This window comes from Sapajus apella, unplaced genomic scaffold (genome assembly GCF_009761245.1).
Source record: "Sapajus apella isolate SASKATOON/1434 unplaced genomic scaffold, GSC_monkey_1.0 scaffold15, whole genome shotgun sequence".
NCBI lineage: Eukaryota > Metazoa > Chordata > Mammalia > Primates > Cebidae > Sapajus > Sapajus apella.
In genome coordinates, this window is record NW_022436955.1 from 887,742 (window position 1) to 915,407 (window position 27,666).

Here is a 27,666-nt window from a genome sequence, read left to right on the forward strand (position 1 = left end):
TGTGGCTAAAATATTTATCCAACATTTTAATAGAAGACTTCAGGTATTGGCCAGGCTCTGGTGCCTTTGAACTGGAGTTGAGTCGTCCCCTTCCTCCTTCACCAGCTATCTCTTAACCTGCCGATATCCACTGATGCCCCAGCACTCTGGAGATGAGGAACATAGATTGATATCTTCAGTCTGGCATCTATAAATTGCTTGGTTGCAGGAACCAGAAATGGGCATGTCTTTTTATCTGCTGAACTATTTGACACTCAAGTAGTTGTGATTTAAATGGTGGTTAAAGCCTTGTCAAATATTGAATGTGTTACTGTAGACCAGTCTGTTGTTCTCAGATGGTCTTTTACCCAGTGTGCCACGTTGATCTGCTTGCCACAGCACTGTGTGATCTCTTATTTCTGTTTTGGAATGTTTGATCCAAAGCTGTGCAGACCTGCAGGCTGATGTGGCAGTTGACAAAGTGAGGCTTCTCAGTTACAAAACTTTGGGATCCAGGTTGTTAGTGTCTCACTAAAAATCCATGATCTGTGATAGAATGGAGAGGATTACATAGAAAGGAGACCCTTGCCTTTACTTCTTTTTGTTTGTTTGTTTGGTGGGGACCAGGAAAAGAAGCTGGGCGGTAAGATGGGCAACATCCCTTACTGACAAGACTAAGACTTAGAATTTTCTTTTGCTGCAGCGCTCTAAGAACCAGTGTGAATTGCTTTATTTTAAAGTATCTTTCCACTTTAAAAATGCTCATCTTCCGTCTTGCACTTCAGATATGGAGAGGCTGAATGCCTTCCCCAAGCCCAGGTTGCTGGCAGCCATGCTGGGGCTAAGACCTTTGGTTCTGACAGCTGCCGGTCTGCAGTGATCATAAGATCAGCAGTGGTGCATGCACCACTTTAATTATCCTGGATGGCAGAAGGGCCAATCCTTGCCTCTCACTGTGGGGTGGCTGTGAGGCTAAGATGCCATCAGCAAAATCCTGCCTGTGTTTTCTAGAAAGCTGCAGCACTTGAAGCACTGCAGCAGAATCTGCTGAGCAGAGCTGGGCGTGACACAGCTGCCAAGAAATTATTCAGAAAGAACCCTTGTCTTATAAGACGTATTTGCAATGAAGACTAGGCTATTTGTTTAATTTATAAAACAAAAGGGAGGGTTAGGTCAGCAGAATGTAAGTGGGAGTGTGGATTTACCTGCTGATTTTTTAAAAATTACTGACTAATCTGGTTTATTTCTCTGAATGGCATGAACAAAAGGATATGGGGGAGAGTTTCCTCCACTCTTTCCTTTTCTTTAAAAAAAATTGTCTATTTTAAAATGCTGTTGCTATCTTAGGGACAGGTAGAAACAGCCATGGAAAGTTATATGATATGTTTGATTTGCTCAGGTGTATTTTGGTAAATACACTAGTGTGATATTCCCTGGGAGTTTTCTCTCCTTTCCTAGTAGATTCTCTCATTTTCACAGTGCACATCAATCTTTCTCAACAGGAGGACCAGTCTCTAAATGAGCAGGGCCTGATGGACCTTTGAAAGTTTATGGGCATTTGCAGGACCATTTAGTTCTGTAATGAGGTCCTAAACTGCCCCAGATGTCTTAGCATTGAAGGAATATGGTGTTGGGTGTTGTTCATTCAAAAGGTGCTTTTACTAAATCAGTGCTTTGCAAACCAATTTTTTTTTTTCCCCACTTTGTCTCAGACTGAGAGATACTTTTATAAAGTACAACAGAAAGAATTACTGGGAAAGAAAGACATGCAAAATACAAGTCCTATTTTTTTGATTTGATACATATAAAATTACTCAGTTTGCTTTAAAAATCTCTAAATCCTTATTCTCAGTTTTTGTACTTACCTGCTGCAGACTGGGAGCAAACCATTTGTGGACTGGTGCTCCTTTAACCATATTTTGACAAGTTTAAATAGTTGTTTTTCTCTCCTTCCTTCTTCCTTGTTTCTCACTATTGCAATGAAACACAGTACCAGAGACACATTAAATTCTTGTCTTTTGTTTTACCCCAGCTAACACCAAGGAGGCAAAGTCCAGGTTTATTGAACATTTATTATGTTCAGATGCTGTGCTAAGCACTTTCTGTGCTTCCTCATTTAATCTTCCCAGCAACCCTCTGAGGTGGATTCTTACTGTTAACCCCATGTCACAGATGAGAAAGCTAAGGCTTACAGAGACTAGGTATGCCAGATCGGAGCTCCAGTCTGTTGATTTGAGTTTGTTACTGTGCTCTTAGCCGCCTAGACTTTAAATTTCATTTGCAGACTAAGACTGTTTTAGTAAAGGAGTGAATTTTTTCAGGATGTATTCAAAGGGGGAAAGTTAGTGAAAGTATAAAATAGAAGTGTAATTGATGGTTCATTTAGCACAAAATAAAGGGTACACAGTCCACAGTGCTTGAGAAAAGTATACCACCTTTTGAATGGATGTGGTAGGCATAGCTCTTGTTTACACAAGTTTAGTAGTAAAATAATGGTGATTGAGGGAGAAGCTGGAGCATACTTTCTCAGCCTTGATGTGAACTCTTGCAGAGTGTTGTGAGGTCGTGGTTGAGGGGCATTCAGTTTTGCAGAAAGGCCAAACCTGCTTCATCCGTTTATCTCCAGGTGCTTGCTTTTTTGCCATAGTTTTCTGCTTGCTGAGCTGTCAGTTCAATTTACTGTCTAGAGCTCAGCCTATTATTTTTCAGGTTTGCTGCCCTACAGGTACACTGTAAAGGATTTCTGTGAAATCCTGGAGCAGCTTTTAGTTTCAAAATGGCAATGCTTTCTGCTTGTGAAAATGGGTTGTGTTCAGCCTCTTGCTTGATCATCTTTGTTTTGTTTTGCTTCTAAAGCTGCACTTGAGTTAGAAGCATGATGTTAGAAGCAATTTAAAGGGCATATCAAATTTTTACTGTAATACTGGACTATTGATTGTTGACTTATTTGTAGGTTTAATGCAAACCCATTTCCTTACTTAGCGTCTGACTGGCCATTAAGCCCTGGCAGTGCGCCGGAATGTTGAAATCTTATATTGCATAATATGATTTGTCTGTCTAAGGGTATTATGTGTATTTGGTTTTTAAAGACACAGACAAAGCCCTCAGCTTTGTGTGTATATTCCAGAATACAGGACAAATTTCCCTACAGCAGAATTATTCACTTTTAAAAGTATAAAAGTGAGGATTGACATTCAGCTGAACATTAACACCTGATGTTATGTAAACTGGTACTCCTTGTGCTATCTGGCTTTCATAAACAAACACACACTAACATAACGGAATCAGGAAGAGAAGACTAAGCAGGGAAGGGAGAAGGGGTGTCAGTGAGTATGCAAGAGTAGGTGACAGTTAAGTTTGCCTGGTTTCACTCTGCTGGCACAGAGTTGAACTTAGAATCTAGCTGAAGTGCTGGTATAGTGTCCTGTTTATGGAGAGAGCTGGCCAGGGGCTCGGGAGTGGTTGGATAAGTCATCAGTGGTCACAAAAAACTTTCACCATCTTCTTTCCCTCCTAGGCATCTTTTGACCAGAAAAGGGGGTGTGTTTTCACTCCTTGAGTTAAGGGAGGGAGGGAGATGACAAAAACATTAAATCTGTGACTTTGAGAGTGAATGAGAACGGTATGGCTTTAAGGGAGGAAAACTGATTCCTCCACCCCCACCAATCACAAAAATAAGATGTGCTTAATTCAGAAAATTTGGAAAATGGCTCCATAGTTAACTTCTTTAGTGCTGTATTTCCCCTTGAAGTTGTTAGAACAGGTACCATTTGGGGAGTGTTGAACTGTTTAGACCAAACACTTGAAATGATAAAACATCTTCTATTTGAAATGACAAGGAAAATTGGTAATAGAGAAGTGAGGAATTGGAACATGAAGTGCATGTTAGGAATAAACTATAAAAGTGGCCCTCATAGCTCAAAACTGGTCAATTTCTGTAAATTGACACACAGTCTTTTCCTTTAATCTGTATGGAAAAGCTTCCTAATGTACAAAAAGGGATCAGAGATGTGCTGATTTCATGAACAACTCATATCATTTCATTATCCCCTCAAACCATTTGGAAGGCTGGTTATTGAGAAATTCTGTGACTTTGTCCTAATTTGGAAGATTTAGGGGGAGTTAACAGGCCTGGAACTTTCTGTGAACTTTGAGGGACACATCATCATAATCTTTCCATTTGTATAATACTTTTCAGTGGGCTTTGTCTGTCTTTCTCTTGTTCCATACTGCAGTGTATGAGATGGATTGAGTGAGTGCTGGCATCATCTTTACTTAAAAGGGGAAGAAATTGAGACTAAGATAGATTAGTTACTATAAAAGGTGGAACTTGAACTCAAATAATTCTTTATACCTTGTCCTATATTCTTACTTTTCTTATGACTTGCTGAGGAAGGCATCAAGTGATGGATTGGTTGGGTAAATGCCATATTATTCTTTTCTGCAAAGACACTAAGCCAGTTCTTTCACCACTGGTCGAAATTCTTAATGTTTTTGTCCCTGTCTTTCCTCTGACCATTTCTTACCTGTTTGGTATGGAATGACATTTCCATTTATTTCCTCCAGCATGAAAGACTTGCTGGTTAACTAAATTAGGGATGGAAATGCTACTTAGAAGAGTAATTTGACATGATTGGCTTCTGCGGACTGTACACTGAGTGGTGATAAGCCTCATTTTTTCCACCTGAGATATGCTTTGGAACAAAAAGTGATACTGATGTTTGTTCCTACTGCTGACATAGTTTACTGCTGTTTTCCTTTATGTGGAGCGGTATTGCCTTTATGCTGTCTGAGTAGGTCATTGCTGGCAAGCAAATGAAAAGTAGCAAACTGGAACAAATGCCATCTTTGGAACTTTAGGTGGACTGGAGGAATGTCAGGGGTTTTAGAGCAGATTGGAGGAAAGGTTTGTTTTGTTTTAGTTTTTGCTATTATTTTGCTTTCTGTTTTACCATGGTTACTACCTTCCCTGTTCCCTTCTTCCCCCACCTCCCTTTCATTCTTTTTATTTTTTGGTCTTTTCTCCTTTCATTTTTGTTTTCCCTCTGTCCTTTGCATTCCTCTCTTTCTCTGCCACCTGTCCCCTTGCCTCAGCCTTTTTAGACTGCCTGTCAGCAGGAGCTGCCATTGCTAATGGGAGTGTACCAGATGCCTTAATGGTTTGGGGGAAGAAGAAGGGTAGAGAACATGGTTGGGTAGAAGTTTTTCTCATTTTTCTGATCAAGTGTTAGCTGTGAAAATACGGCTATTAGAATGTCTCCCACTGCCTGACAGTATGCACCCACCAAGGCTGTCTTCCTTGTGGAATGAGCACAGTTGGAGTGTGAGATGGGACTGGGCCCAATGGGCCTGATGGCTCTGTGGGTGCCTGGACTTATTGTCCATCAGAGGTGAGCATCTTCCTTGTTTCTCCACTGCCCTACATGCTCTCATTACTTGTGTTTTCTGCATTTGCAAACCCCAAAGAAATGAAATTTAGTTTTATTTGTCTAGCCAGTTTGCTCATGTTCTGCTCTTTTAATATGTGCCCTGAAGTGCATTTCCTTACTTTTGGGCGTTGCCTGGAGCCTCTGCTAATTTTCTACCTTTGCTTTTCAGTGTCTGACTCAGCTTGGTATTGCGGGCCTGTAAGAGTTTTCTGTTATGTACCGTGATATTGTGAAATATGTATTTGGTCTTGGACCTTGTTTCCTGGCATACAACTCCTAAAATCCTTAGAAACACCAAGTGATGTATTTTTTTTTTTGAGACGGAGTTTCACTCTTGTTACCCAGGCTGGAGTGCAATGGCGCAATCTCGGCTCACCGCAACCTCCGCCTCCTGGGTTCAGGCAATTCTCCTGCCTCAGCCTCCCGAGTAGCTGGGATTACAGGCACGCGCCACCATGCCCAGTTAATTTTTTGTATTCTTAGTAGAGATGGGGTTTCACCATGTTGACCAGGATGGTCTTGGTCTCTTGACCTCGTGATCCACCCGCCTCGGCCTCCCAAAGTGCTGGGATTACAGGCGTGAGCCACCGCGCCCGGCCAAGTGATGTATTTTTATGTGCTCATCAGCTGACTGATAGTTGACAGCCCCTAGGTAGTTTCACAATGGAGATTGGTCACCTCAAAGAACAAGGCAAGATAGGAAGGTTGAGACTTTCAGCCCTTCTCCACCCTGCTGGGAGGGGAGAGGAGCTGAAGGTTAAGTTGATCACCAGTGGTCAGTGGTTTAATCAGGCATGCCTACAAAAAGAAGCCTCCATAAAAACCCAAAAGGAAGTCTTCTGTGTTGATTGTCATTGTGTTGTGAGGACAGAGGAGACACAGTTTGAATTGGTTTTTCCTCACAAGTACTTAGTGAGCTGAGGTTTGAGGTGAGAGTCACAACTTATTTATTATTAGTGGATTGATTATACATTAAAGCCAAATCTAAGTAGAAGGGAGAACAGGGAAGAAACTGACCAGGGAAAAGAAGACATTTGGTTGTGCTTCTTGTGTTTTGGTTGTAAATTAATCTATCTCCCAACCTCATATATGCTTTTTACCATTTGTTAACTTTTCATTCTACTTTCTTTTTTGAGGGTGGGGCAGTGTTATGGGATGGGGTTTATTTTGGAGCAACAAACACATTCCAGAGCCCTTCAGGCATCTAGGCTTTTCCTTGGGGGCTAGGAAGGGGAAGGAGCTACTACTGATCTCATCTCTGTCTTTGTGTTAACTTTCTAGCTCAGGTTGGATTTAATTTCCTCCTCCATTCCTCTCCTGCCCTGAACAGCTTTGGCAACCAGAAAATCTTTTGGTCAGTGATTCTAAAGTGTGGCACTCAGACCAGCAGCATCACAGCATACCTAGGAACTTTTAAGAAATGTGATACTTAGGCACCCCCCAGATCTATTGAATCCAGATCTCTGAGGGTGAGACTCAGAGTCTGTTTTAACAGGTATTCCAGCTTGAGATCCACTGAATTCAGTGGTAACAGAAGCCTAGTGTAGGTAAACCTTTTATAGGTGACTCTGCCAACTTTTAAACTCAGTCCACCTGTGGACTTATACTGAATTTTCACTAAACTGTAAACAATGTAGCCTGCAAATCATTGTATTTATCTTTTAAGTGTTTGAGTCCATAAAGAATTTATAACTACCTTTGTTTTTATCTTTGCTTCATCAAGAACATAGTGGTCAATATAACATATGTTTAAAGCATATATATTTTAAAAGTTATGACTTATAATTTGTCAGTTGTAATTGTTTTCATCATAGAGGCGTTGAATCTGATATTAAGGCTATAGCTCAAAATATACTACCTAAAAAGTAGTCAGGGCCCAGAGGAGAATAAAGAAGAGAGGGAGACATGGGAAAGGGAAGTGGGTGGATTAATAATCTCATCTTAGTTAATCATCATTATCCTCTCTGATTGCTGTGTGCGGATGTGCTGTTGCTTCTGCAAATGTTAATAATTCATGGATGGACTATGCCAAAAGGAGGCCTTAAATCTGGTCTCTCAGCAGATTAAATACACCGTCTGCCATCAGTAGGAGCCAGGAGACATGAAAGATGGACTTGTTTTTATTCATTAACCTGATTTCTCTGCCTTTCTCCCAGCTCCTCTCATTCTTATTTTGCTCACCTTTTAATTTGCTTCTCTCTGTACGCCGCCCACCCTAACCCCACCCCCACCATTAACTGTGTGCTAGGGATCTTGGGTCTTACTGTTAATGACATTAGATTTTACTTTTCCTTAGCTGCTAGTAACAACAGATGCCATGAGAGAAAGCAAGAGAAGCAGAATAAGTATTTCTTTGGAAATGTCTAAATCAGTCTGCATATTTGAAAAATGTATTAAAATGTGCTGCCTGTGTTTTAGAAATCATTTGAAATGGCTTCTCTTGGCTTTGAAGAGTAATCCCATTGTATAGACAGTTGAAGATACATGCAGTATTCTTTCTTTTTCCTGGTCTGGTGATATTTTCTTATTTTGCAGATGAAGAAACTGAGGCATGAGGTCAATGATTTGTTTGGTTACCCAGAATCCAGTTGTTCTGACTCTAGCTTCAGTTGTTTTCCACTGGACTTGATCACTGCTTGATTTTAGAAATCATATGTGGGTAGTCCGATCAGTCACCAGATTAAGTTGTTTTTTTTGAGACAGAGTCTCGCTCTGTTTCCTAGGCTGGAGTGCAGCGGTGTGATCTCAGCTCACTGCAGCTTTTACCTCCCGGGGTCCAGCAATCCTTCCACCTCCCGGGGTCAAGCAGTTCTCCCACCTCAGCCTCCCAAGTAGCTAGGACAACAGGCATGCACCACACCTGGCTAATTTTTGTATTTTAGAGACAGGGTTTCACTGGGTTGCCCAGGTTGGTCTCAAACTCCTGAGCTCAAGCAGTCCACCTGCCTTGGCCTCCTAAAATGCAGGGATTATAGGCGTGAGCCACCGAGCCTGGCCCAGATTAAGTTCTGATAATGTGTAGGTAGCTTCATAGGAACACTTCACCAGATTAAATTCTAAATGATAGTTTGCCAAGAAACACTGCAGTTGGAAAAGTCTGATGAGAGTCTAGAGTTATATAGACGTTTCTAGAATTTCTGAATAATAATACTCAGCAATTTGTAGATTAATCAGTCATGTTGAGCCCTTATTCTGTGCATGATGCTATGTTAAGCACTTTTAAGTGGATACAATATAGTCCCCATTCTTATTACAGTTTCAGTGTTGTAGGTTTTTCCGAGGGAATCTGGCTACTTAAAATGCTCCAGTATCCTCTTAAGGGTGTGAGATGGCAAAATAGTAGAACTGGAAACGTTTTGGTTTCCTTAGTAGTTTGCTGGAGGGCTTAGGGTTAAGCATATTAATAAAACTGGACCATTGTTTTTAAAACCATCTGCACGATCCTGCTAGAAGGCTGTTGGAGAGAACAGTGTGAGGAAAGCTGATTTTAAAATCAGCCTATTAAAAAAAAAAATCTAGAATTGCAGACCCCTGTGGCCCTATTTTAAGATAAGGAGGGCACAGGTACAGGGATGAAAGCCCAACTCAGTATTTTATAGGGCCCCCTAAGTCTCTGGGGCCTAGACAAGGCTACCCCTCCCTGCCATGGTCGTCTATCCTGACCTGAAGTAGGGGTGAAGAAAGGCAGGGGGCCCCCTGTGGGCACCCTTCATGTTGGATCATTATCCCACAAGTCATCACTGTAGTTTCTATTTCAAATTCATTTTACTGTTGTTTCTCATAATTTTTACTTTGGTTATAGTTATTTTTTTCCTAAGGTTTACATCTTTGAATATACTTCTATTTCTTGGTGCCCGATTTTTTTTTTTTATTGCTTTGAGGAATATTATTTTCAATTTTATAATAGGGATTGATGACAATAGAATTTTGCCTTTAAGTTTTTTTTGTAGAAAACTTTCAGACAGCAACATTTTGTTTATGTCAGTGAGTGAAATTCTGACCTGAAAATGAAATAAATACAGTTGTTTTTACCTTGTTTAAACAGTTGAGGGTTGGATAATTTTTATAATCCTTTTCTTTCTGTTGAGGAGTCTTATTTTGTGTTTTTCTTATCAGTATCTGGCCATATCACTGTTTTCCAGATAGTAGCACAAATAATGAAAAATGTATGTGTAAAAAATACATAAAAATTAAGGTTTTAGTGTCTTTTCTCTAACATAATAGTAAAATTATGATGGACTCTGCTTTTAATAAGCAATTCCAAATCTGAATATCTGGATTTGTAAAAAAAATCTTGGGACAGTGTTCAGCTTTGGTATTCCTTCAAATAGCAGCTTCCCTGCTGAATTTAAAATAGAATTTGTTTAAAAGAATTCTGTTTACAATCAACCTGGCAGGAAATACATCTGTTGTGAAAATTACATTGGTAACAAGAATTAACAAGCTAGAAGCCGTTCTTGTGCAACCACTGCTAGCCCCCATGTAATGACTTAAAATTCCATGAAATCTGGGGCTCTAGCAGGCACCCATGCAGTTTTTCTTAGTACGTGTCCCATAATGCTGTGCCAGCAGCTCTCTCTGAAAGGAAACAAGAAAGCCAGGTCTTGGGCCCAAAGCCGGGACCTGGGCCAGAACCTGACTTTGGGTCTCTCTGTGCCTGAAATTTTGGGCTATGAATCCGACTAACATATACTTTATTATTTCTTTTTTATTTTTTAATTTTCTTTTACTGTAGTAGAATTTCTTCACATTCTACCAGTTCTTGCTGAAAGTATCATTTGTTCCCTCTGTCTGAATACTAAGGCTTAATAGATGCTGAGAGAGAGAGAGAAAGAGAGTGAGGGGGGAGAGAGAGAGAGAGAGAGAGAAGAGACAGAGAGACAGACTGTTAGGAAAAGAGAGAGAGAGAAAATGTGTGTGAGTGACAGAGACAGACTGATGGGAAAAGAGCTTTTCCCATTTTGATTTTCAGAAATCTGGGAGGCTGCTTAAAGCTGCAGTGAACTTTACCCTGGAGGAATATTGAGGAGCATACTTCCTCTTCCCATTTTAGCCTCCTCCCATTAGTAATTGCTTTTACTGGGGAACTACTTCTTGAAAACACATTTAAAATAGAAATCTTACCTCTGAAATTTCTTTCACCTAGGTGCGTTTTGTATCTGGCCCACCTATAAACCCTGTTCTCACCCTTTTGGTTTATTGTCATATCAAAGGCAGAACCCCTACTCTGGGGCAGCAGGAACTTATTAGCCCAGAAAGCTTACTTTTCCCAGTTGTTTCTTGACCCCTGGCAGATTAGTTTGTATATCAGCAAGAGAGAATGAACTCTAATTTGTTTTATTGCTAAATAAGGCTGGGCAGAAATCTCTTTTTTTATTGACTGCCTAAATCTGGTGTTCCTCACTTAAAATAATATTCAGGATGAAATGTCTGTGATAAATTAACGGATTTCTCATTCTCAGCTTATTAGTAAGGACAGATGAGCTGTGAATGCCATACCACTGACTTTGGGTCAGGCGGTCTCATTTTCCCCGAACCTCCTTGGCTCTAGTTGCATATAACAAGGAAGCCAGCTTTGGGAATTGAATACTGTCAGTAATGATGCTTAGGCACAAAGAAGAGTTTAGTGCCTTGGCACATTGGCCAAGAATCATCTCAGCATCTTATTGCCTAAGGCTGGAATTATCTCAGGGAGCTGAAAAGATTTGAAAGAACAAACAAAAGTAATATTCATTTCTCCTTTAAGTATAACTGCCTCCATCTACCTGGGCAGGACTTGGTAGACACTAATAAAAATTAAGAAGTGGGCCAGGCACGGTGGCTCAAGTCTGTAACCCCAGCACTTTGGGAGGCCGAGGCGGGTGGATCACCTTTGGTTGGGAGTTCAAGACCATCCTGACCAACATGGAGAAACCCTGTCTACTAAAAATACAAAAAAAGTCGCTGGGCATTGTGGTGTATGCCTGTAATTCCAGCTGCTCGGGAGGCTGAGGCAGAAGAATCGCTTGAACCCGCAAGGCAGTGGTTGTGGTGAGCTTAGATTCCACTGTTGCACTCCAGCCTGGGCAACAAGAGTGAAATTCCCTCAAAAAAAAAAAAAAAAAAAATTTAAGAAGTGGTTTTGTTGAGTGCCCATTTAAGGACAGCAACTGTGAAGATGATTCAAATAAATAGAAATTCTGGATACTGCCCTCTGGAAGCTTGTCTTCTGCATGGAGAGCTAGTGCTGACATTCCTGCAAGATCAAACTGTCCAAGCTGTGTAAAGTGACAGCCAGACAGAAAGTAACATAGGATTCTAAATGCTGTGGGAGTTGAGAGGAGTGGAAGTGGGTAATAATTAGTGAATTCTGGGCTAGTTGGGAAAGACTCCCTGGAACAGATGGGCCTTGAAAAATGAAATGGGTTTAGCTTGCAGGAAGTGAATGAAGCATAATAACCTGACCAAAGTCAGGGAGGTAAGAAACAGACGTTATGTGCCGAGAAGTAAAATCTGTCAGGGAGGGGCCGTCAAACATGGAAAGAGTGACTGCCAGGCAGTGGAATGTAGGTGGTAGGTGTTGAAAGTTTTGGAGCAGGTAAATGTTGAGAAGAAAGGAGTGAGGGCATGGCATTGCTTATGAAAGTTGGTTTAGCCAGTGGAAGGATAGCTGCTAGAAGACATTCAGAGGCAATTGGAGTAATCTAGCTGTGAGGTGGTAACAGCCAGACCAGTGTGGTAGCTGAGAAAACAGGAAAAAGATGTGTGAGAGATGTTTGGAATTAAAACGTCTGTCACACATGGTGCCTGACGGGATTAAGAAGGATGTTCAGAAATTATGTGAGGTTTGGGGCAAGGAGAAAGATGGGTGCTTTTTATTGAAGCTAAGGAATTGGGAAGATTAACTAGATTGAGAGTTGAGATTTCATTTCTGTTTCTGATGTTCTGGTAAGCTATCACTGTGGAAATGCTCCTGAAGCATTTGGAGACAGAGTAAGAAAATTGCTTAGAAAACAGCTCCATACAGAATTTTTGAGAGCCACAGGCTTAGAGAGAAGAGTTGTGGCAGTAAAACTGAATATGTAATAGGAGAAACATTTAGCAGGAAGCAAAGGGCCAAGGTCTCCGCGAGAAGAAGCCAGGAAGAGGTTGGTGCTGGTGGGCTGGAAAGGGAGCAGGGACCTAGCTATCTCAGCTTTGTCTCAGAAAGCTGGGAGTTTGGCGATGGGGGAGTTATCACCCAGCCTCCCCTGGCTTCCTTCTTTACTCTTAAAACCACTTACCCACCAGTAATATTACTTGATCTTCCAAGCAACCTGGTGAACCTGGCAGAAGACAGAACAGAGCCCACTAGATATCTGTAAAAGTTTGCTTCTAAGTCCTGTATATGGTCACTGTACTGTAGAGCTCTACAGTTGTTCACTTGAATGTTATTTTACCTGGCAGTTATTACAGTTTTGCTTGAACTACAAGTTCAGTAGCTCCCTTTTCAAGACTGTAATCTCTATATTTGTGTAAGGGAGCCCACTTTCATCCTTTATATTAATAAATGCTGGACCTGTTAGTTTCCTGCCCTTGTCTTTTTGCTTTAGTTTTTAGTGACTAGGATTATATAAAGCCAAAATACAAAATTAAACAATGAACACCAAATAGACATTTAGGAATAAATAGATCACTTTATGTTCAGTCAGTGACAAGTAGAGAAGCACCTTCTTTGTAAGGTGGCTTCTTGGTAGCATTTCTTTTTTAGGACCTCCTTACCTATTCAGGCATCTGGGGTCTGAAGGCAGGTTAGTTAACACTTCTACTCTGAGGTCCTTTGCAGCCAGCATATCTTGCCCCTCCAAGCCAGCCACTCATCTAGTTTCCTTGGGATACATGTAGATGGAGGAAAAAGGGGCTGAGCCGATTTAGGATTTATTTTAGCATAAAGAAATACCCTCTTTATTTACTTGTTGGCAGCATTAAAGAGGAAAAATGTCTTAACAGTGACCCGGTGAGGTTTTTTGCAGTAAATAAAGGGTTTTCTTACTCCCCCGTAGTGAACCTTAGATGTATCCCTTGGGAACAGATTTTACATCCGTGAAATAGTTTGACTTTAACCACACTTGGGTTTTTGGGTTCTTTTCATCCCCAGGCAGAGACTTCTATTGCTGTATATCCACCATGCTTCAGTACAGTATTTATTTGATCAGAAACAAAAGAGTTTGCTTCTTGCACTGGTTCAGAGAGGTCTCCCAGGATTGTCTTTTGTTCAGTAATTGGAGCATAAGCTGAACCTGGTTAATTTCAAAGCAACCCCCAACACATAGGTTTCTCCCTCCCTCCTTGTGCAGTTTCTGAGCTGTTAGTGGTACCTTGTATTGGGTCTGGAACAAAAAAAGCTTGATTGTTGAACATTAGCTACAACTACTGTGACATCTGCTGTGGCACCGAATAGCACTGTTGGTACAGTTAATTTTAAGTTAGGGTAAGAAAACTAGAAAGCTCTTCAGCTTTACAGTGCTTGTTAACACATGCACCTCCAAATTATGCATTTGGTGTTATCACAATGAATAAAACAAAGGAAATCATGAGTTGATTTTTATGCTAGTAACATAAGTTCTTTCATTGTTATTCACTGTTCAGACACCAATGTGTTCTCTGTTCATTCTCTTTAGTTTAGTTGGGGGTTTTTTGTTTGTTTTTGTAAGGCAGAAATGTCTGAAACATCTCTCTCTGGGTATTCATTTAATTGGCAAAAGTTCTGATGTAAGAAATAAGTTAATTATATTTGTTCTTTTAAAGGAACAATGTAAGTTGGATTTGCTTCTTAAAATACAAAAATGATAATGGTAGATAAGTAAGAACCATCAGTAGCCAAATTCTGTATGTTAAATAGCCAAGTTAATATTTATGTAAAGATACATCATGAAATTGGCAAATATTATGTGTCTTTCAGGTTTCGCAGTATAGGTGTTGGTTTTGCAACCAACAGATTCCAATCTTAGGGTTTGTGGTTTTTGTTTTTAAGGAGAGAATGGTTCTCTCTGTTTTTCTTTTGCAGCCTGTACCATGATGATGGCCCATCACCTCACCAGCCTGACTTTAATCATCTGGTGCTTTGGTCTTAGTGTGGTTTTATCTTTGCTTTTTTACAAGCTTTCCTGTAATTGTACAGTTGTTTGCTGCACTGAATTTTCTTTTTTGACAGTGAAAAACGTTAATATTTTAATGCAGTCTATAATTTTCAGGCTATATGTTAAAAAATGGGGGAAAAAATCCGTTCCTGAGGAGCACTTTTAAAAATCATTGCAGTAAAATGGGAATATTCATTACTTACACATCATATATTTTCCCCTAAATGTTGTACAAAGAAGTGACAGTTGAGCTGAGCATATGTTAATAAAAGGTCTGCATTTTCCTGTGTCAGTGACAGTTTCATTGGCTGTATATTCCTGAAATGCAAATAACCTCTGTTCTTTTCAAAGCTATAATTAATCTGAATAGTTATTTAAGCAGTATCAAAATCTTTTAACTACTAAGAGGCCAAACATTTAAGATGGCGAATTTACTGTTCTGCTTGAAGGACAGTACAATTGACAAGGGCACAGTGATCCGAGATGCTTCTGTATGTTGCATCTACACTTACTGTAGACTAAAATGGCAGAATCTGTCTGCTGCTGTATAAAATCTTTTAACTACCATTTATTTTAGTATCATGGCATGTGCAAATTCCTGCTGCTCAGTTAAGGGACCAGCTTCACAACTGGTGTTACAATCTGTGGCCACAGCACTGCATCACAATGCAGCAAATGCATTTTCCACATTAACCAAACATGACAGCTGAAGCGATTATTAACCATGCAAGATGTCGGAAGTCATCAAAAATTCACATCAGAGTAATTGCAGTGGTTTGGGTTGGGGGGAAAAAGTATCATAGCATTCCTTGCCTACATGTTGTCTCTCCCCCTCTTAAATCTTAACTTGGTACAGTCCGTTAACAATAAAATACCCTTCTGTAACCTATAAACTGTTACTCCCATCAGTTTGTGCTTTCAAACTGATGGCTGACTTCTCTGAATTTGTGTAGAGCACAACGAATGCTCTGGGGGCTGCAGTGTACCCTTTTTAAAGGGACCCTGCATTCTCATTGTTTAATTTGACTCTTGAGTGCTTCAGTCACATCAGCACTTGCAGAGGGGTTGTTCTTTTTCTTTTTCTTCTTTCTCTCTTTTTTTCTTCTCTCTCTCTGTCCTTCTCCCCACCCCCATCCCTCAATTCAGGCAGTTTGGGGTGGGAAAAACTTGAGCACTGGTTCCGACAGAGCTCATCTCAAATAAGAAGGTATGGAAGAGCTGCAGTGACCGACAGCATCGACCATTCTGTAACTCTTTAAATTTAAGAGCTGCAGGTAGGATTGCCTGTGTTTTGTGAAGAAATTAAGACAAATGCACCCTGGTTAAGTAGAGTGACAGCATGTTGTTGCAGTGCCTCTGAAAGACAAGGTCTTGGTTTGTTTGAAAATTTGAGATAAATTTGGAAGCAGTTAACTCATTTGATAGAAAAAGTACTTGATTCTTTGGAGAATTGTTCAGATTTGTGTCTTGCCATTCTAATATTTTTCTTTTAGAAATCTATTGGGTGGGGCAGCATTTGCTTAAAGATTTAAATAGTTGGTTATTTGGGATTTTTGTGAACAACTTCTTTAAGTAGCAGGTAGTATGGTCTTTCTTTAGGATTTTTAAAGGGGATACATGTGAAGTGCAGAATTCTTGTGTGAGGTGGACTATGAAAATAGAATTTATTTCCTTTGCTAAAACCAGACCCTTCTTTGGGATCGTAGGATATATATATAAAGAGAGAGAGAGAGAGAGAGAGAGAGAGAGAGAGAATGAATGTATGTGTGTATAGGATTCTTTAGGAATTCAGTGCTTTATATTTGGTGATTGGGGAAAAGTACTATTAAAGACGTTTTGAACTATCTCATGGAAAATGTTTTAGCATAAGGCTTGAAATGAGAATTAAATAGTAACACCAAAGATGAGAATTCCTAAGTATTTACTAAATATTGGCAATGTAAATTGAGATGATTCTTTTTTATTTCTTAAATTCAGCCTCAAAAGATATGATAGGAGTCCTTTAAGTATATTTCAGATTTTTGGCATAGAGAATATGATTTGCGTAAGTGAAATAAAACTTCCTAAGTCACGTAAGCATTATCTGGAGGGTGATAAAATTATAAATGTTGCCTATAATACTTTTTATACCTTGATTAATATCAAAGATACAATACATTTATTTTGGCATTAAAAAACAGCTTGTTTGTTGTCTTCCCTTAAAAGCAACAACAACAAAATATGATGATGCATATGGCTTTTTATCCTAAGGATTGTGTTTGTATTGTGGGACCTGTGGGGTCTGGACCTCTTTCTGAAGCATGTACTTGGAAATTGTTCACCCTAGTTGAGGGGTTTATTTCCCTTTGGAGGTGTGGGACTTTCTTTACTCTTAACAATAGGAAGACTTGAGGAGCTGTCAGTTGGGGAATAGAGGAGAGCTGCTCAGCAGAGGGAGAGGAACTGTGAGAATTCAGTTCCTCTTGGCATTGGAGTTCTGGATTTACCCATGACTAAGATTCCTTTGAAACTCTGACCCAGTGCAGCATTGCAAAGAATCGATTTCTGAGATGAGACAATGAGATGTGGTTTGCATTTTGTAAAGATGGAGGAAACCTCTAACACTGACCCTGTATGGGAGATGACTCAATTACCCATGCCTTGGTACAGTTGCAAATTATTTTCCTTTGTCTGAAGTGGGTGGATGCCAGCGCCTTCATCAGAGCTCCTTAATTTAATGTATGGAAAATGTCTCAGCCACCATTTTTAACAATTAGCTGTATCATGGTCGAGGTGAGCTGGATTCTGAAGGCAGCTGCAAGGCCATTTCATTTATATTAGATTCTATGGCACAGGAGCTTTGTTACTGTAAAACTAAGAAAATGAATTTGCACATTGTATAGAAGAGTTCTTTAGGAAGGTGGAGAATATTCCCAGAAAGAAAATGGAATTCTTTTGTCTACAGTAAGTATTTCTTGTACTCATATAGCGGGGAAAGGGTGAAAATTTGCATTCGGTTGGATGTGCAAAATAGACTTTTAAATGAATGCTGCAAATGTGAAAAGTGTAACACAGGTTCTTGGATCTGGTTTTTTTTTTTTTATGTATTTCTCAAAAACCAGGTGTTATATGTATACTTGAAATATAGGTTTTATGAGTAATTTTAGCACGATTTTAATTATTCATCAGTAATTTAAGTTAATGAGAAGTATGAATTTATCACTAGTCAGGAATGGAAATGACACTTGAGAGAAAAAAGAAATCTGAATATGGTAAATTTAAAAGAGTTCAGGTTTCTTTTCACTGTCTTTTAAAAGCAGTGTGTTTTCCATCCTTGAAAAGAATTGCTGGATTTTAGTGTCTTATTTTTGCTCTTGTGTTTTATGAGAATGCTCCCAGGTTAATGACCTATAATTGCTGATCAAAATACACAAGGAAAAAATGTTCTGACAAAACAAGATTTTTGTTTTCAAAGATCAATAGATTGAGGCTTTCACTCTCATGGAGATAATTTTTAGTGCCTTCTACTTAATTAATAGTTGTGACTTCAAAGCTGCTTGTGTAAAACTCTTGTTTGTAATTGTAAGCTTATAAATTTTGATTCTTAAAATTAATTGGATTTGACCCGGCTTATTTCTTTGTTCCTTCATACTGTTACTAAGAGGAAACAAGTGGATTTTAACTTTGATTTATGTTTCTTTTAAAGGCTGAAGAATTTTTATCTTTTAAACCCTGAAGAATTTATAGTGAGTGTATTTTATAGTACACTTTACCATGAAGAATTTGCTCAACATGCTTTATTAGCTGTTTCAGGAGTTGAATCTCAGATACCCACAGAACTGGGCATCTGAGAGTCCTTTTAACTTGATACCAAATTTATAAAACCAGCTGTTCTTCTAGCTCTTGTTGCACTAGCTCCTGTTCATTCTAGTTTCTCAGTGCTGTCTTCTCTAATTAATAGATGTTGGAAACTAGAGAAAAATGATTTTCTTTACATCAGCCTTTTCATTGACATAGAAAGGTTCAGTTGTAAACCCTGGTTAGAATCCTACAAAATCCATATATCTGTGACACAAAATATTAACTTACAGAATAAGCCTAGATCTCCGCATAATTTTTTAATTCTGGGGACAGCATTTAACATGTTTATATATACGGTAGAATGCAAAGGGATCCTTTTCCCTTGGTTCTTATGAGGCTTGCACCTTGAAATGCAAGAGTTTTAGGTCAGCAAATTAGAACTCCATTTTAACTGCAGATTTGCTTGCATAAAATGTTTAGTTGCATGACATGGGGGGTTCACAAAGCCTCCCTTTGAAATTTTTACAGTAAAACTTGGTAGAAGATCCTGGTGTTTTTTCTTTTGTTGGGTTTATAATAAAGCTAGGTATTAAGTACTCTGGGAGAGGTACCGAAGACCCAGTTTCTTCCTATTTTCTTTGCCTCCACCATGGTCTACTCAAGTTTGACAGCTCGGAAGAGGCTCTCCTTTCTGGTACTTGTAGGGGATTCCTGAATCTCTTCAATCTGAAAACTCTTCAGCTTTCTCATGAAATTTTAGCCAGGCTGATAGTGAAGAATCAGGGATTGGTTCTTTTTGCAACAAAAAATGTATTCATATCAAACCTTTGACTGTTCTGGCAGCACCATAATGTGGATAAGCAAGCATGTCAGCCAGCTCGCGAGGAAACATTCCGTGGCACTAAGATGGCAGAGAGGAAGGAGTAAAATGGCGTCACCAGGAACGCTGTGATAAAGGGTGGACCGCACGATTATTTTCTTTCAATTAAGTTTGAAGACACCTTTAGGAACACTGCCTTGCCTGTTTACATCTACTTTTTGTTGTTAGAAGATTAAAATATTGAGATTTTCCTGAAGTAAAGATTTAATTAGCACTTATATGTAGATGGCTTCAAATGTTGCTTTTAAGAAATTGATGGCAAATATGGTTAAAATAAAATTTAAAGTATTTTGTATTAGTACTTCTGAAATGCCTTGCCTTATGCTTTCTTTTCCTTTTTTAGTGTAGAAATTTACTCCTTCCAATATAGGGTGAATTTTTAGAAAACAAAGGACAGTGTGCTGCTTTATAGTGAGGTGAAGCTAGCATTTCTATGAAACTATGTTATTTGTCTCTGGTTTTCATTCTAGCTCTTTGTGGGTTTTGGTTATTTTATATATAAAATATATATGTTGGCCACCTTTAAAAACAAAGCTTGTTTTCTTTCTTTTGTGGTTCAGGGTATGGATTATTTTGCAAGTGAACAATAGTCATACTGGTAATGACAGTGCTGATTTCTCACCTGTTCCTACCTCTCATGGAGTTGGAGTTCTGGTGCTGGCTTTAGAGTTCAGTGCAATCAGCTCATGTTATAGTTAAGTAAAGTAAGGCTTAACTGCGGTTAAATAACTTTTTCAAGGTCATACATCTGGAAAGCAGTCAATTTTGCCCTAAATCTGGACCACCTGACTCCTAATCTGTGCTGTGCTGTGCCTCTGTCTACGTCTGACTCCATTTCTTTCTCTTTGCCAGCTTGCTGGTGACTGATTGATCTAATGGATTGAGCTTTCAGCAAAGTCTGTCTTGTCTTTGCCTTAGCAACCTAAGTCACAGAGATGTTCCTTTTCAGCTGTGTCAGAAATTACTTACTAAGCTGTGTTAGGAATCTTCCTGGGCCTGTGTTGAAGATGATAAGCATTTACGAACACACACTTAAAATCTATCTTGCAAGTTGAGCTTTTTGGTCCATTGTGTTGGCTCTGCATGAAGGGTGAAGTCTCCTGGGATGGGCAGAGTTGTTACATTCATGTGCTGTGAGCTAGGATGGAGCCAGGCATTCTGACATGTCCTTTCAGCGGATCATGACCTCTTTAACTCTACGTGTAAGGGGTCCCACAGGGCAAAGTCTCCTCTTTGTTTACCAGTAAGGATGAGCTAGGTGAAAGATTTTAGCTCCCTGTCAGTTTCAGGCAATTTGTATTTGAATAATGGTCTTACCATCTCTCTTTCTGTTGCCTGTATTTGCCACTCCAGCTAAGCAGTGTTTCATGTTTTCCATACCTGTGGTGACAGTGGTGAGTGGTACATTCTGCTGTATTCCTCAGCTCTGACAGGGTAAAGTCACAATGTTTCCAAACTTAATTAAGGTTTTAGAGAGTGTGACCAATACTTATTTAGCAGAGAAATGCCTTGACAAATTCCATTTAAGAGAATGTGAAATTACAAAAGGGAAGGTCCTGTTTGTTTTGATAGTCTCTGAACAAATCCATTTTTGAAGAATTTCTGAATAAGAAGAAACTGCAGCAATACCAGAGCTCCCTTTTCTGTGACAGATCTGTGATGATTGGTGCTCCCATCCCATCAGCATAAGCATTGCTGCATAGCAGGAGGAGCTGTGATTTTCGACTGCAGTGTAAATGACTGACACCATGTACCAGCAGGGAAATGTGAGACTTGGTTCCCAAACATTGTCCTGACTAACAGCGCTCCTGGTGCTTGCTAAGTAGAACTCGAGGCTTAATCCTGAGCGCTGTAGAAACCAGCTTAGCAAAACTGCTCAGCTCCCACCTGACTGACTCCGAGACACAACCTCTGCTATCCTTTTCTGCTCATGGCCTCCATATATTGCTTTTGTTTCTTTTTTTTAAAGGGAAAAAGACACTAGATCTGACAAAGCTAGGGATCTGTGTGTGTGTATGTTTTTAACAGTACAGGATTGCTTAGTGGGTTCTTGTTGGATGGGTTTTGGGAGCTGTGGGAAGGAATGCTGGTCATGATAAAGGCCGTTATTGATGCATTCCCATTTTATACTGCAGTGCGGTTTTAGCATCCCGAGTCCTTTGGATGTGGATTAATCCGTTTCCAAGATGGAAATCAGTTCCCTAAAGACATACTGAAACATTTTTTATCATCCCTGAATGTATCCTCCTTATCTTATCTTGCCCATCACCTTAGAGTAACTATGAGATTAATATTTTTTAGATCTATTTATACCTTGGGTTAGGAGAGGGCTCTGCTGCTCTTTGAAGCCAAACATACTGTGACACACTGGTAATATTCCATTGTGAAGCTAGATTGAACCATCTTCTCTTCCTAATCCTGTCTTTTCTTGTGTCTCCAAAGTTTAGCCCTAGCAGGTATGCTGGGCTTTTTGGAATGGTTGGGGGAAGGGGATAAAATGCTCAGAGTTATCCCTGCTTTCTCTCCTGGGGTTACCTCAGCAGTCTGAGAGCAGTTGGCTGGCAGCTCTCTCTCCCCCGCTGGACTTCTGTTGCTCCTGCTTCCCCTACCCTCCCACAAGTGGAGAGGAAGGATGGCCAGCCAAGGCCCTTCCATCACAGCCTGGCACATCCTGCTGCATCACGGCCCTTCTCACTAGACTCAGGCTCTGGCCTGGTTTTCTGGGGGAGGTAAGGTAAGCAGTACAGAGTAAGTCAATTCCTCTCCCCATCCCTCTTGTGACCTGCAAAGGAAAGTTGCTTCTACAATCTTAAAGGATAGCATAGGGCTTTGCTGGATTTGGGAGAAGAGGGAGGTTCTATTGAGAAGCATTTTTCCCCCGTTAGTGCCTGGGTGGCCATCATTTATCGTTTTATTCATTTATATTATGCCCTTAGCTTGTTTCCACTTGATACGGAGTCTCAGAGCCCTTCAGTAACTGAGCTGGAAGGACTGCTTTCCTTCCTGGGATGACCCAAGAGAGAAGTAGCAAATAACAGAAATGCCTCAGGGCCCCTAAAAGGGGCAGAACTGGCTTTGTAGCAGTAGAACAAAGATTTAAATGGCATCATAGGAATTACCTTAACCTTGCCCTTCTTTCCCAAGTGCAGCATTAGATGTGCTAAGCAGTCCCAGCTTGATACTGTGGTGTAGATATTGGAAGAGCCATCTAGTAGTTATGTGCCTACGTTGTTTTGACAAGGGAGATGTGTCATTATCTCTGGTCTTCTCACTACCCCACCACAGGAATGGCATGTTCCTATTGTTGCAGATGACTTTCCGTATAGCTTTCCCCTCTGGGCCGTGGTGAGTCTTACCTCTTATTTCTTTTTTACCTGATGCTGAAATCTTTGAAGTTGGGTTTTTGTTGTATGATGATTTTTTTCTTCTTTTATTGGGAGGTGGAGGGGTAGTAGGGAGGATCTGCAAAAGGTGTTTGGGTAGACTTACGTTAGTGGCTCTAAGGCCTGTGGCTTTCCCAGAAGGCAAAGATGCAGATGGAATTACATCACAGCTGTAATGGCATGCCCTTCAAGGCAGCAAGCATGCCAGCACACTTGGGTTAAAGTGTTGTCTGTAAAGCCCTTTGCTGGTCCAGAAGGAGGCACTGCCCAGTGCCATGTGTTGTCAAGTTTTGAACATTCAGTATGCACATTCAATTCTTTTTAACCTGTGAGAATTTATAGACCATTTTGAAAACCAATTTAAATCATGGGGGCAAGTAATTTGTTTTGCTTTAATGGATCCAAATCCATCACATAATTGTGCAATTCTTTTTTTAGCCCAATAGCAGAAACCATGTCCAAAATGGGACCCAGCAGTCTGACAGTGACAGATGGCCTGGTGCCCGCACAGTGCCATGTTATATCGCCAAGGTCTGCCACTTGTGGCTCCAGAGCTGCCTGCAGCAGCGATGGATGTGCTGAGCTGGCAAATGGTGGAACTCCACAGCCACTCTTACAGCGTCTGCTGCCACCTGCTGAATGAGAGCGGCTAGGCTTTTGCATAAATGCACAGCAAGAAATCATGTAACAGCATTAAAAACATATTACAGTTGGCGAATGTCAGCTCTGCCCACTTAGCACTGCATTCTGCAGGGTTATTTTTGAAGTTATGTATGCAATCTGTGAACAAACAATTTAAAGTATTAAAATTTTTATAGCAAACAAGCAGTGGGGCCAGGCGTGAGGGCTCATGCCTGTAATCCCTGCACTTTGAGAGGCCGAAGAGGGCAGATCACTTGAGGTCAGGAGTTCGAGACCAGCCTAGCCAGCATGACAAAACCCCATCTCTACTAAAAATAGAAAAATTAGCTGGGTCTGGTGGCACACGTCTGTAATCCCAGCTATTCAGGAGGCTGAAAATTGCTTGAACCTGGGAGGTAGAGGTTGCAGTCAGCCAAGATTGCACCACCGCACTCCAGCCTGGGCAACAAAAGCAAAACTCTTGTCTCAAACCACCCCTCCCCCCAAAAATAAAAAAACCAAGCAGTGGGACTTTAAATATCTGAGTTGGCAAATGAAGCCTGGACTTGCTATTCAGTCTATATTCCTTGCAGAAGGAAATTCAGTCTCTCATGGGCCTTGTAAGCTGACGTTTTGTGTATTCGTACTTTATTGCAGTAATAGTGGTCTAATAAAATAACCAAACATGCTATAAAACCTTACGGAAGTTCCCCCAAATCTTGAAACTGCTCAAATTTAAAAATTTCTGGGCTTTATCAGTAATGAACATCTCTTTGTACTTGAAAAAATCCTTGAGGCGCACTCTGTGTGGGCACCACAAAGAGGAGCCAATGAAAAGCATGTCCATACCATCTGATAAGCCCAGAGGCTCTCCAAGTATTGGCAGGATTTCTGTTGTGCTCATCTGAAGACAGTATCTTACTTCATCTTTCCTCATTTTCTCCATAAGTAATTTTTTACCTTTGTAAACATTTTATCCAAGAGAAGTTTTTAGAAGAGGTCATTTGTCTAGCCGGGCGCGGTGGCTCACACCTGTAATCCCAGCACTTTGGGAGGCTGAGGTGGGTGGATCACGAGGTCAAGAGATCGAGACCGTCCTGGTCAACATGGTGGAACCCCGTCTCTACTAAAAATACAAAAAGTTAGCTGGGCATGGTGGCACGTGCTTGTAGTCCCAGCTGCTCAGGAGGCTGAGGCAGGAGAATTGCCTGAACCCAGGAGGCGGAGGTTGCGGTGAGCTGAGGTCGCGCCATTGCACTCCAGCCTGCATAACAAGTGAAACTCCGTCTTAAAAAAAAAAAAAGAAAAGAAGAGGTCATTTGTTCAGAAATTGGCAAGAAGGTTTGGGAGAGGTTCAGGGAGTAGGCGTTTTGCTTAGAATGAGCTGAAGAAAAGTAATGGTACAACTTACTTACACTCTTGTCTTCATAGAATTTGGATACTTCTCCATTGCACTAACTAAAGTGCTAGGTTTAGTACTAACTGAATACTTAATGGTGCTTATTGGAATTCTTGTATTATCTTGGAGCAGATCCTTTATTGATTATTTTTAACTGCTTTATTATATTTTCTTCTTCATTGCTTTCTAGCTGTTGTTTGTGTCTTGGCAATGGTTTTTCAACACAATGACCATTCATAATGCCACTGCTCATTTTGTGTTAATGTTATTTTGATTTGGAATGCTGGCTACAGATTTCCTGTTAATTTGTATATATTGTACATATTAAAATGAGAGATGATACACCATTTTTGCAGTGCCCGCCATCTAATTTTGTATCATATCAGATACCTTCTGGTAAATGTCCAACTTGCTGTGGATGCTTCACTTTTACATTTTGATATGGTGGATCACCAGTTGGTCTGTTTAATGGAAAGGGACATGAGATAGCCTATTGTGTTTTGAAGGCTATGAAAACATGACTATTGCTTTGTAGGCCCAAATTAGACTCTTATTTGTTTATTTTAACAGGAAATTTGTGTGTTCATCATTCAGACTTTATCCAACACTAATTACTTATCTGCTGTAGGTGGGAAGGACAGAACTGTGAAAGAACCTATGTAAGCACTTTTTTGCCATCTTACTTTCCTGGCCAAGGTAGATACTGAATTTTTTTTTTTTCATAGAGACGCTTTTCTTGTAATTTTCAGTTTTGAAAACAAATAAGCCAAGAGACTTTGGCCATTTGACAAAAATAAACATCCTTTTGCCCGCTCCCTTTTTCTGCAGTAGGAATTAACTGCCATATGTATTCTGAAACCCAGAGTCTGCATGATGAGTACAAATAAGGCAGTTTCATGCCTTTCTTGACCTGAGCCATTTAAGAGTCACTTTGGCTGCCGGGTCCTTGAGAGGTGACTGCATGTTCCTTGGGAGACTCAACCTAACCTTGTTGTTACGTTCTGGGTTCTTGGCCAGTATACATTACAAGGCAGCCAAGCACTTTCTCTGTCGAAGATGGAACACATGACTGGAGATGCTGCTTGGGCAAATGTATGGTGTTTATTATTCCACAACAATAATAGTAATACTATTTTAGCCGGGCGCTGTGGCTCACGCCTGTAATTCCAGCTCCTAGGGAGGCAGAGGTGGAAGGATAGCTTGAGCCCGGGAGTTCGAGACCTGCCTGGGCAATATAGCGAGACCCCGTTCTCCACAAAAAGGAAAAAAACAAAAAGACAAAAAAAAAAAAAAAATAGTAATACTATTTTAGAATGCTGTGGTGTTGATCTCTTAAGCAGTGAGTTCAAGCTTTTAGATTGTGACTCATATACACATACAATTAAATATATAGAATTGAAACAAAAGTTTCACAAAACAGTACCCATAACACATATCTCTGTTGCATTTATTTTATTAAAAAATGCTGATTGGGCCAGATGTGGTAGCAAGAACCTGTAATCCCAGCCACTCTGGAGGATGAGGTGGGAGGATCACTTGAGCACAGGAGTTTGAGGCTGCAGTGAGCCGTGATTGTGCCACTTCACTGCAGCCTGGGCAACAGGGTGAGACCCCATCTCTTAAAAAAAAACAAAAAAGCAAACAAAAAACCTGGTTGATTTCATGATCCAGTTATGGATTCTGACCCATATTTTGAAAACCACTATTCTAAAGGAATGCCAAAAACTTGACATTTGTTGTTTCATTTCTTTCCTATGTAATGTATGGGGGCAGGGTGGGGGGAGGAATAAATGTGCAAGCATAAAATATCAGTTCATTATCTTGATTTGCTTTGATCAGAGACAGCATGGAGAGTAGAAAAGGGAAAATAAGGGGTTACAAAATTTGGGTTTTAAGTCTGAACTTTGCTACTTATGAACTGGAACTGGGTCATCTGGACCTGGAACCCCACAGTGCTTTTAAATTGATAGAAGCTCAAGAAACAATTTTGTACAGCTCACTCAACTTTTAAAACTCTATTAAGGATCTACGTCGAAGTATGATCCGGTTAAGTAGTATTGAGAGACAGTAGCTTTGGGTTAAAAATGAGGGCTGGAACCAGATGTGTATAACACACTTATGTCTGGCACAAAGTAGTCATCATTTAAGTGTTAGCTATTATTAGTATGCCATAAGTATTCTCTGAGCCTCAGCTTCATTGTTTATAAAGGGGAAACATGATGAAAACAAATTTAAGGAAATTTTGCTGTCCTCTTGGGTTCCATTGTTTTAGAGAGAAAAATAAATTTTTCTTTATTTTTGCTGTTTAGACGTTTACTCTTCCCTCAGTATCACAGAAATAGTTGGCCTTGAGAGTCGAAACTATGTTTGAATTTTGCCTCTGCCTCCTCCTGGTCGGGAGTTCTTGCTCAAGTTAGTTAAATGTGGAAAACTCAGCTTCTCACCTGTAAAATGGGGCAGGGGAGAGGGGTAGGAGAGAGTAGGGTGATCACGTCTGTTCTTTCATGTTGTTAAAGGATTAGCAGTAATGTCTGACTTGCCTAGAGCAGTGTCTGGCCCTTAATTGCTTCCTGAATTGTGGCAATTATGTGTTACAGAAAGCTGGAAACCAAAACACATTTGAGGAGCCAGTTAGGCAAGGGTCTGTTTCAGCACCCTGGCAGTAAGGAACAGTATACAGATGGGGAAGTTGGGAGGAGTTATTTTATTTAGCTGGCCTGCAGATGTTTTAGGGGGTGTTCTTTGTTAAGTGGACCCACAGCAGAAGGATCTGATGGGAGACTGTGTGAGCAATTATAAGTACTTATTGATGGGTTGAAGGGATACCAGTGATGGGGAGCTCTCAGGGTCATCGTTAGATGCTGGCATCTACCATTGAAAGGTGAATTGTTGGGCCTTTTCCGTGCCCAGGGGGTGTCTCAGTGGCAGGGAGCCAATTCATCCTTCAAGTTCCAGCTCCCTTCGCCAGATAACTCTTTTTCCCATAAGCTATACAAGTACATCTCCTGGGTGAGGCACGAGAGGCATCTCACAGAAGAAGGAGTTTGGAGGGAAAGGAAACACAGGGGTAGGAAAAGGAAGTCAAGAGATCTGTAGG

The 27,666-nt window shown here is 40.3% G+C and overlaps 1 protein-coding gene across 6 annotated transcripts in view; it reads left to right on the top strand.

Moving 5' to 3' along the window:
- The window catches only part of NUP93 (nucleoporin 93), a 113,496-nt gene that overhangs the window by 34,744 nt on the left and 51,086 nt on the right, over positions 1 to 27,666 (top strand). Inside the window, exon 1 of one of the 6 annotated variants that reach the window (XM_032283936.1) lies at positions 15,146 to 15,780. The exons of 3 other annotated variants lie outside the window; for them this stretch is intronic. Coding sequence is in view for 1 of the 3 variants with exons in the window: in XM_032283935.1 (XP_032139826.1) it covers positions 17,120 to 17,149 (30 nt within the window). In the remaining 2 variants the exon portion in view is untranslated. Of the gene's footprint in view, positions 1 to 15,145; positions 15,781 to 16,506; positions 17,450 to 27,666 lie in introns of those variants that run through there. 2 more of the 6 variants (XM_032283935.1, XM_032283937.1) reach the window with 2 other exon arrangements.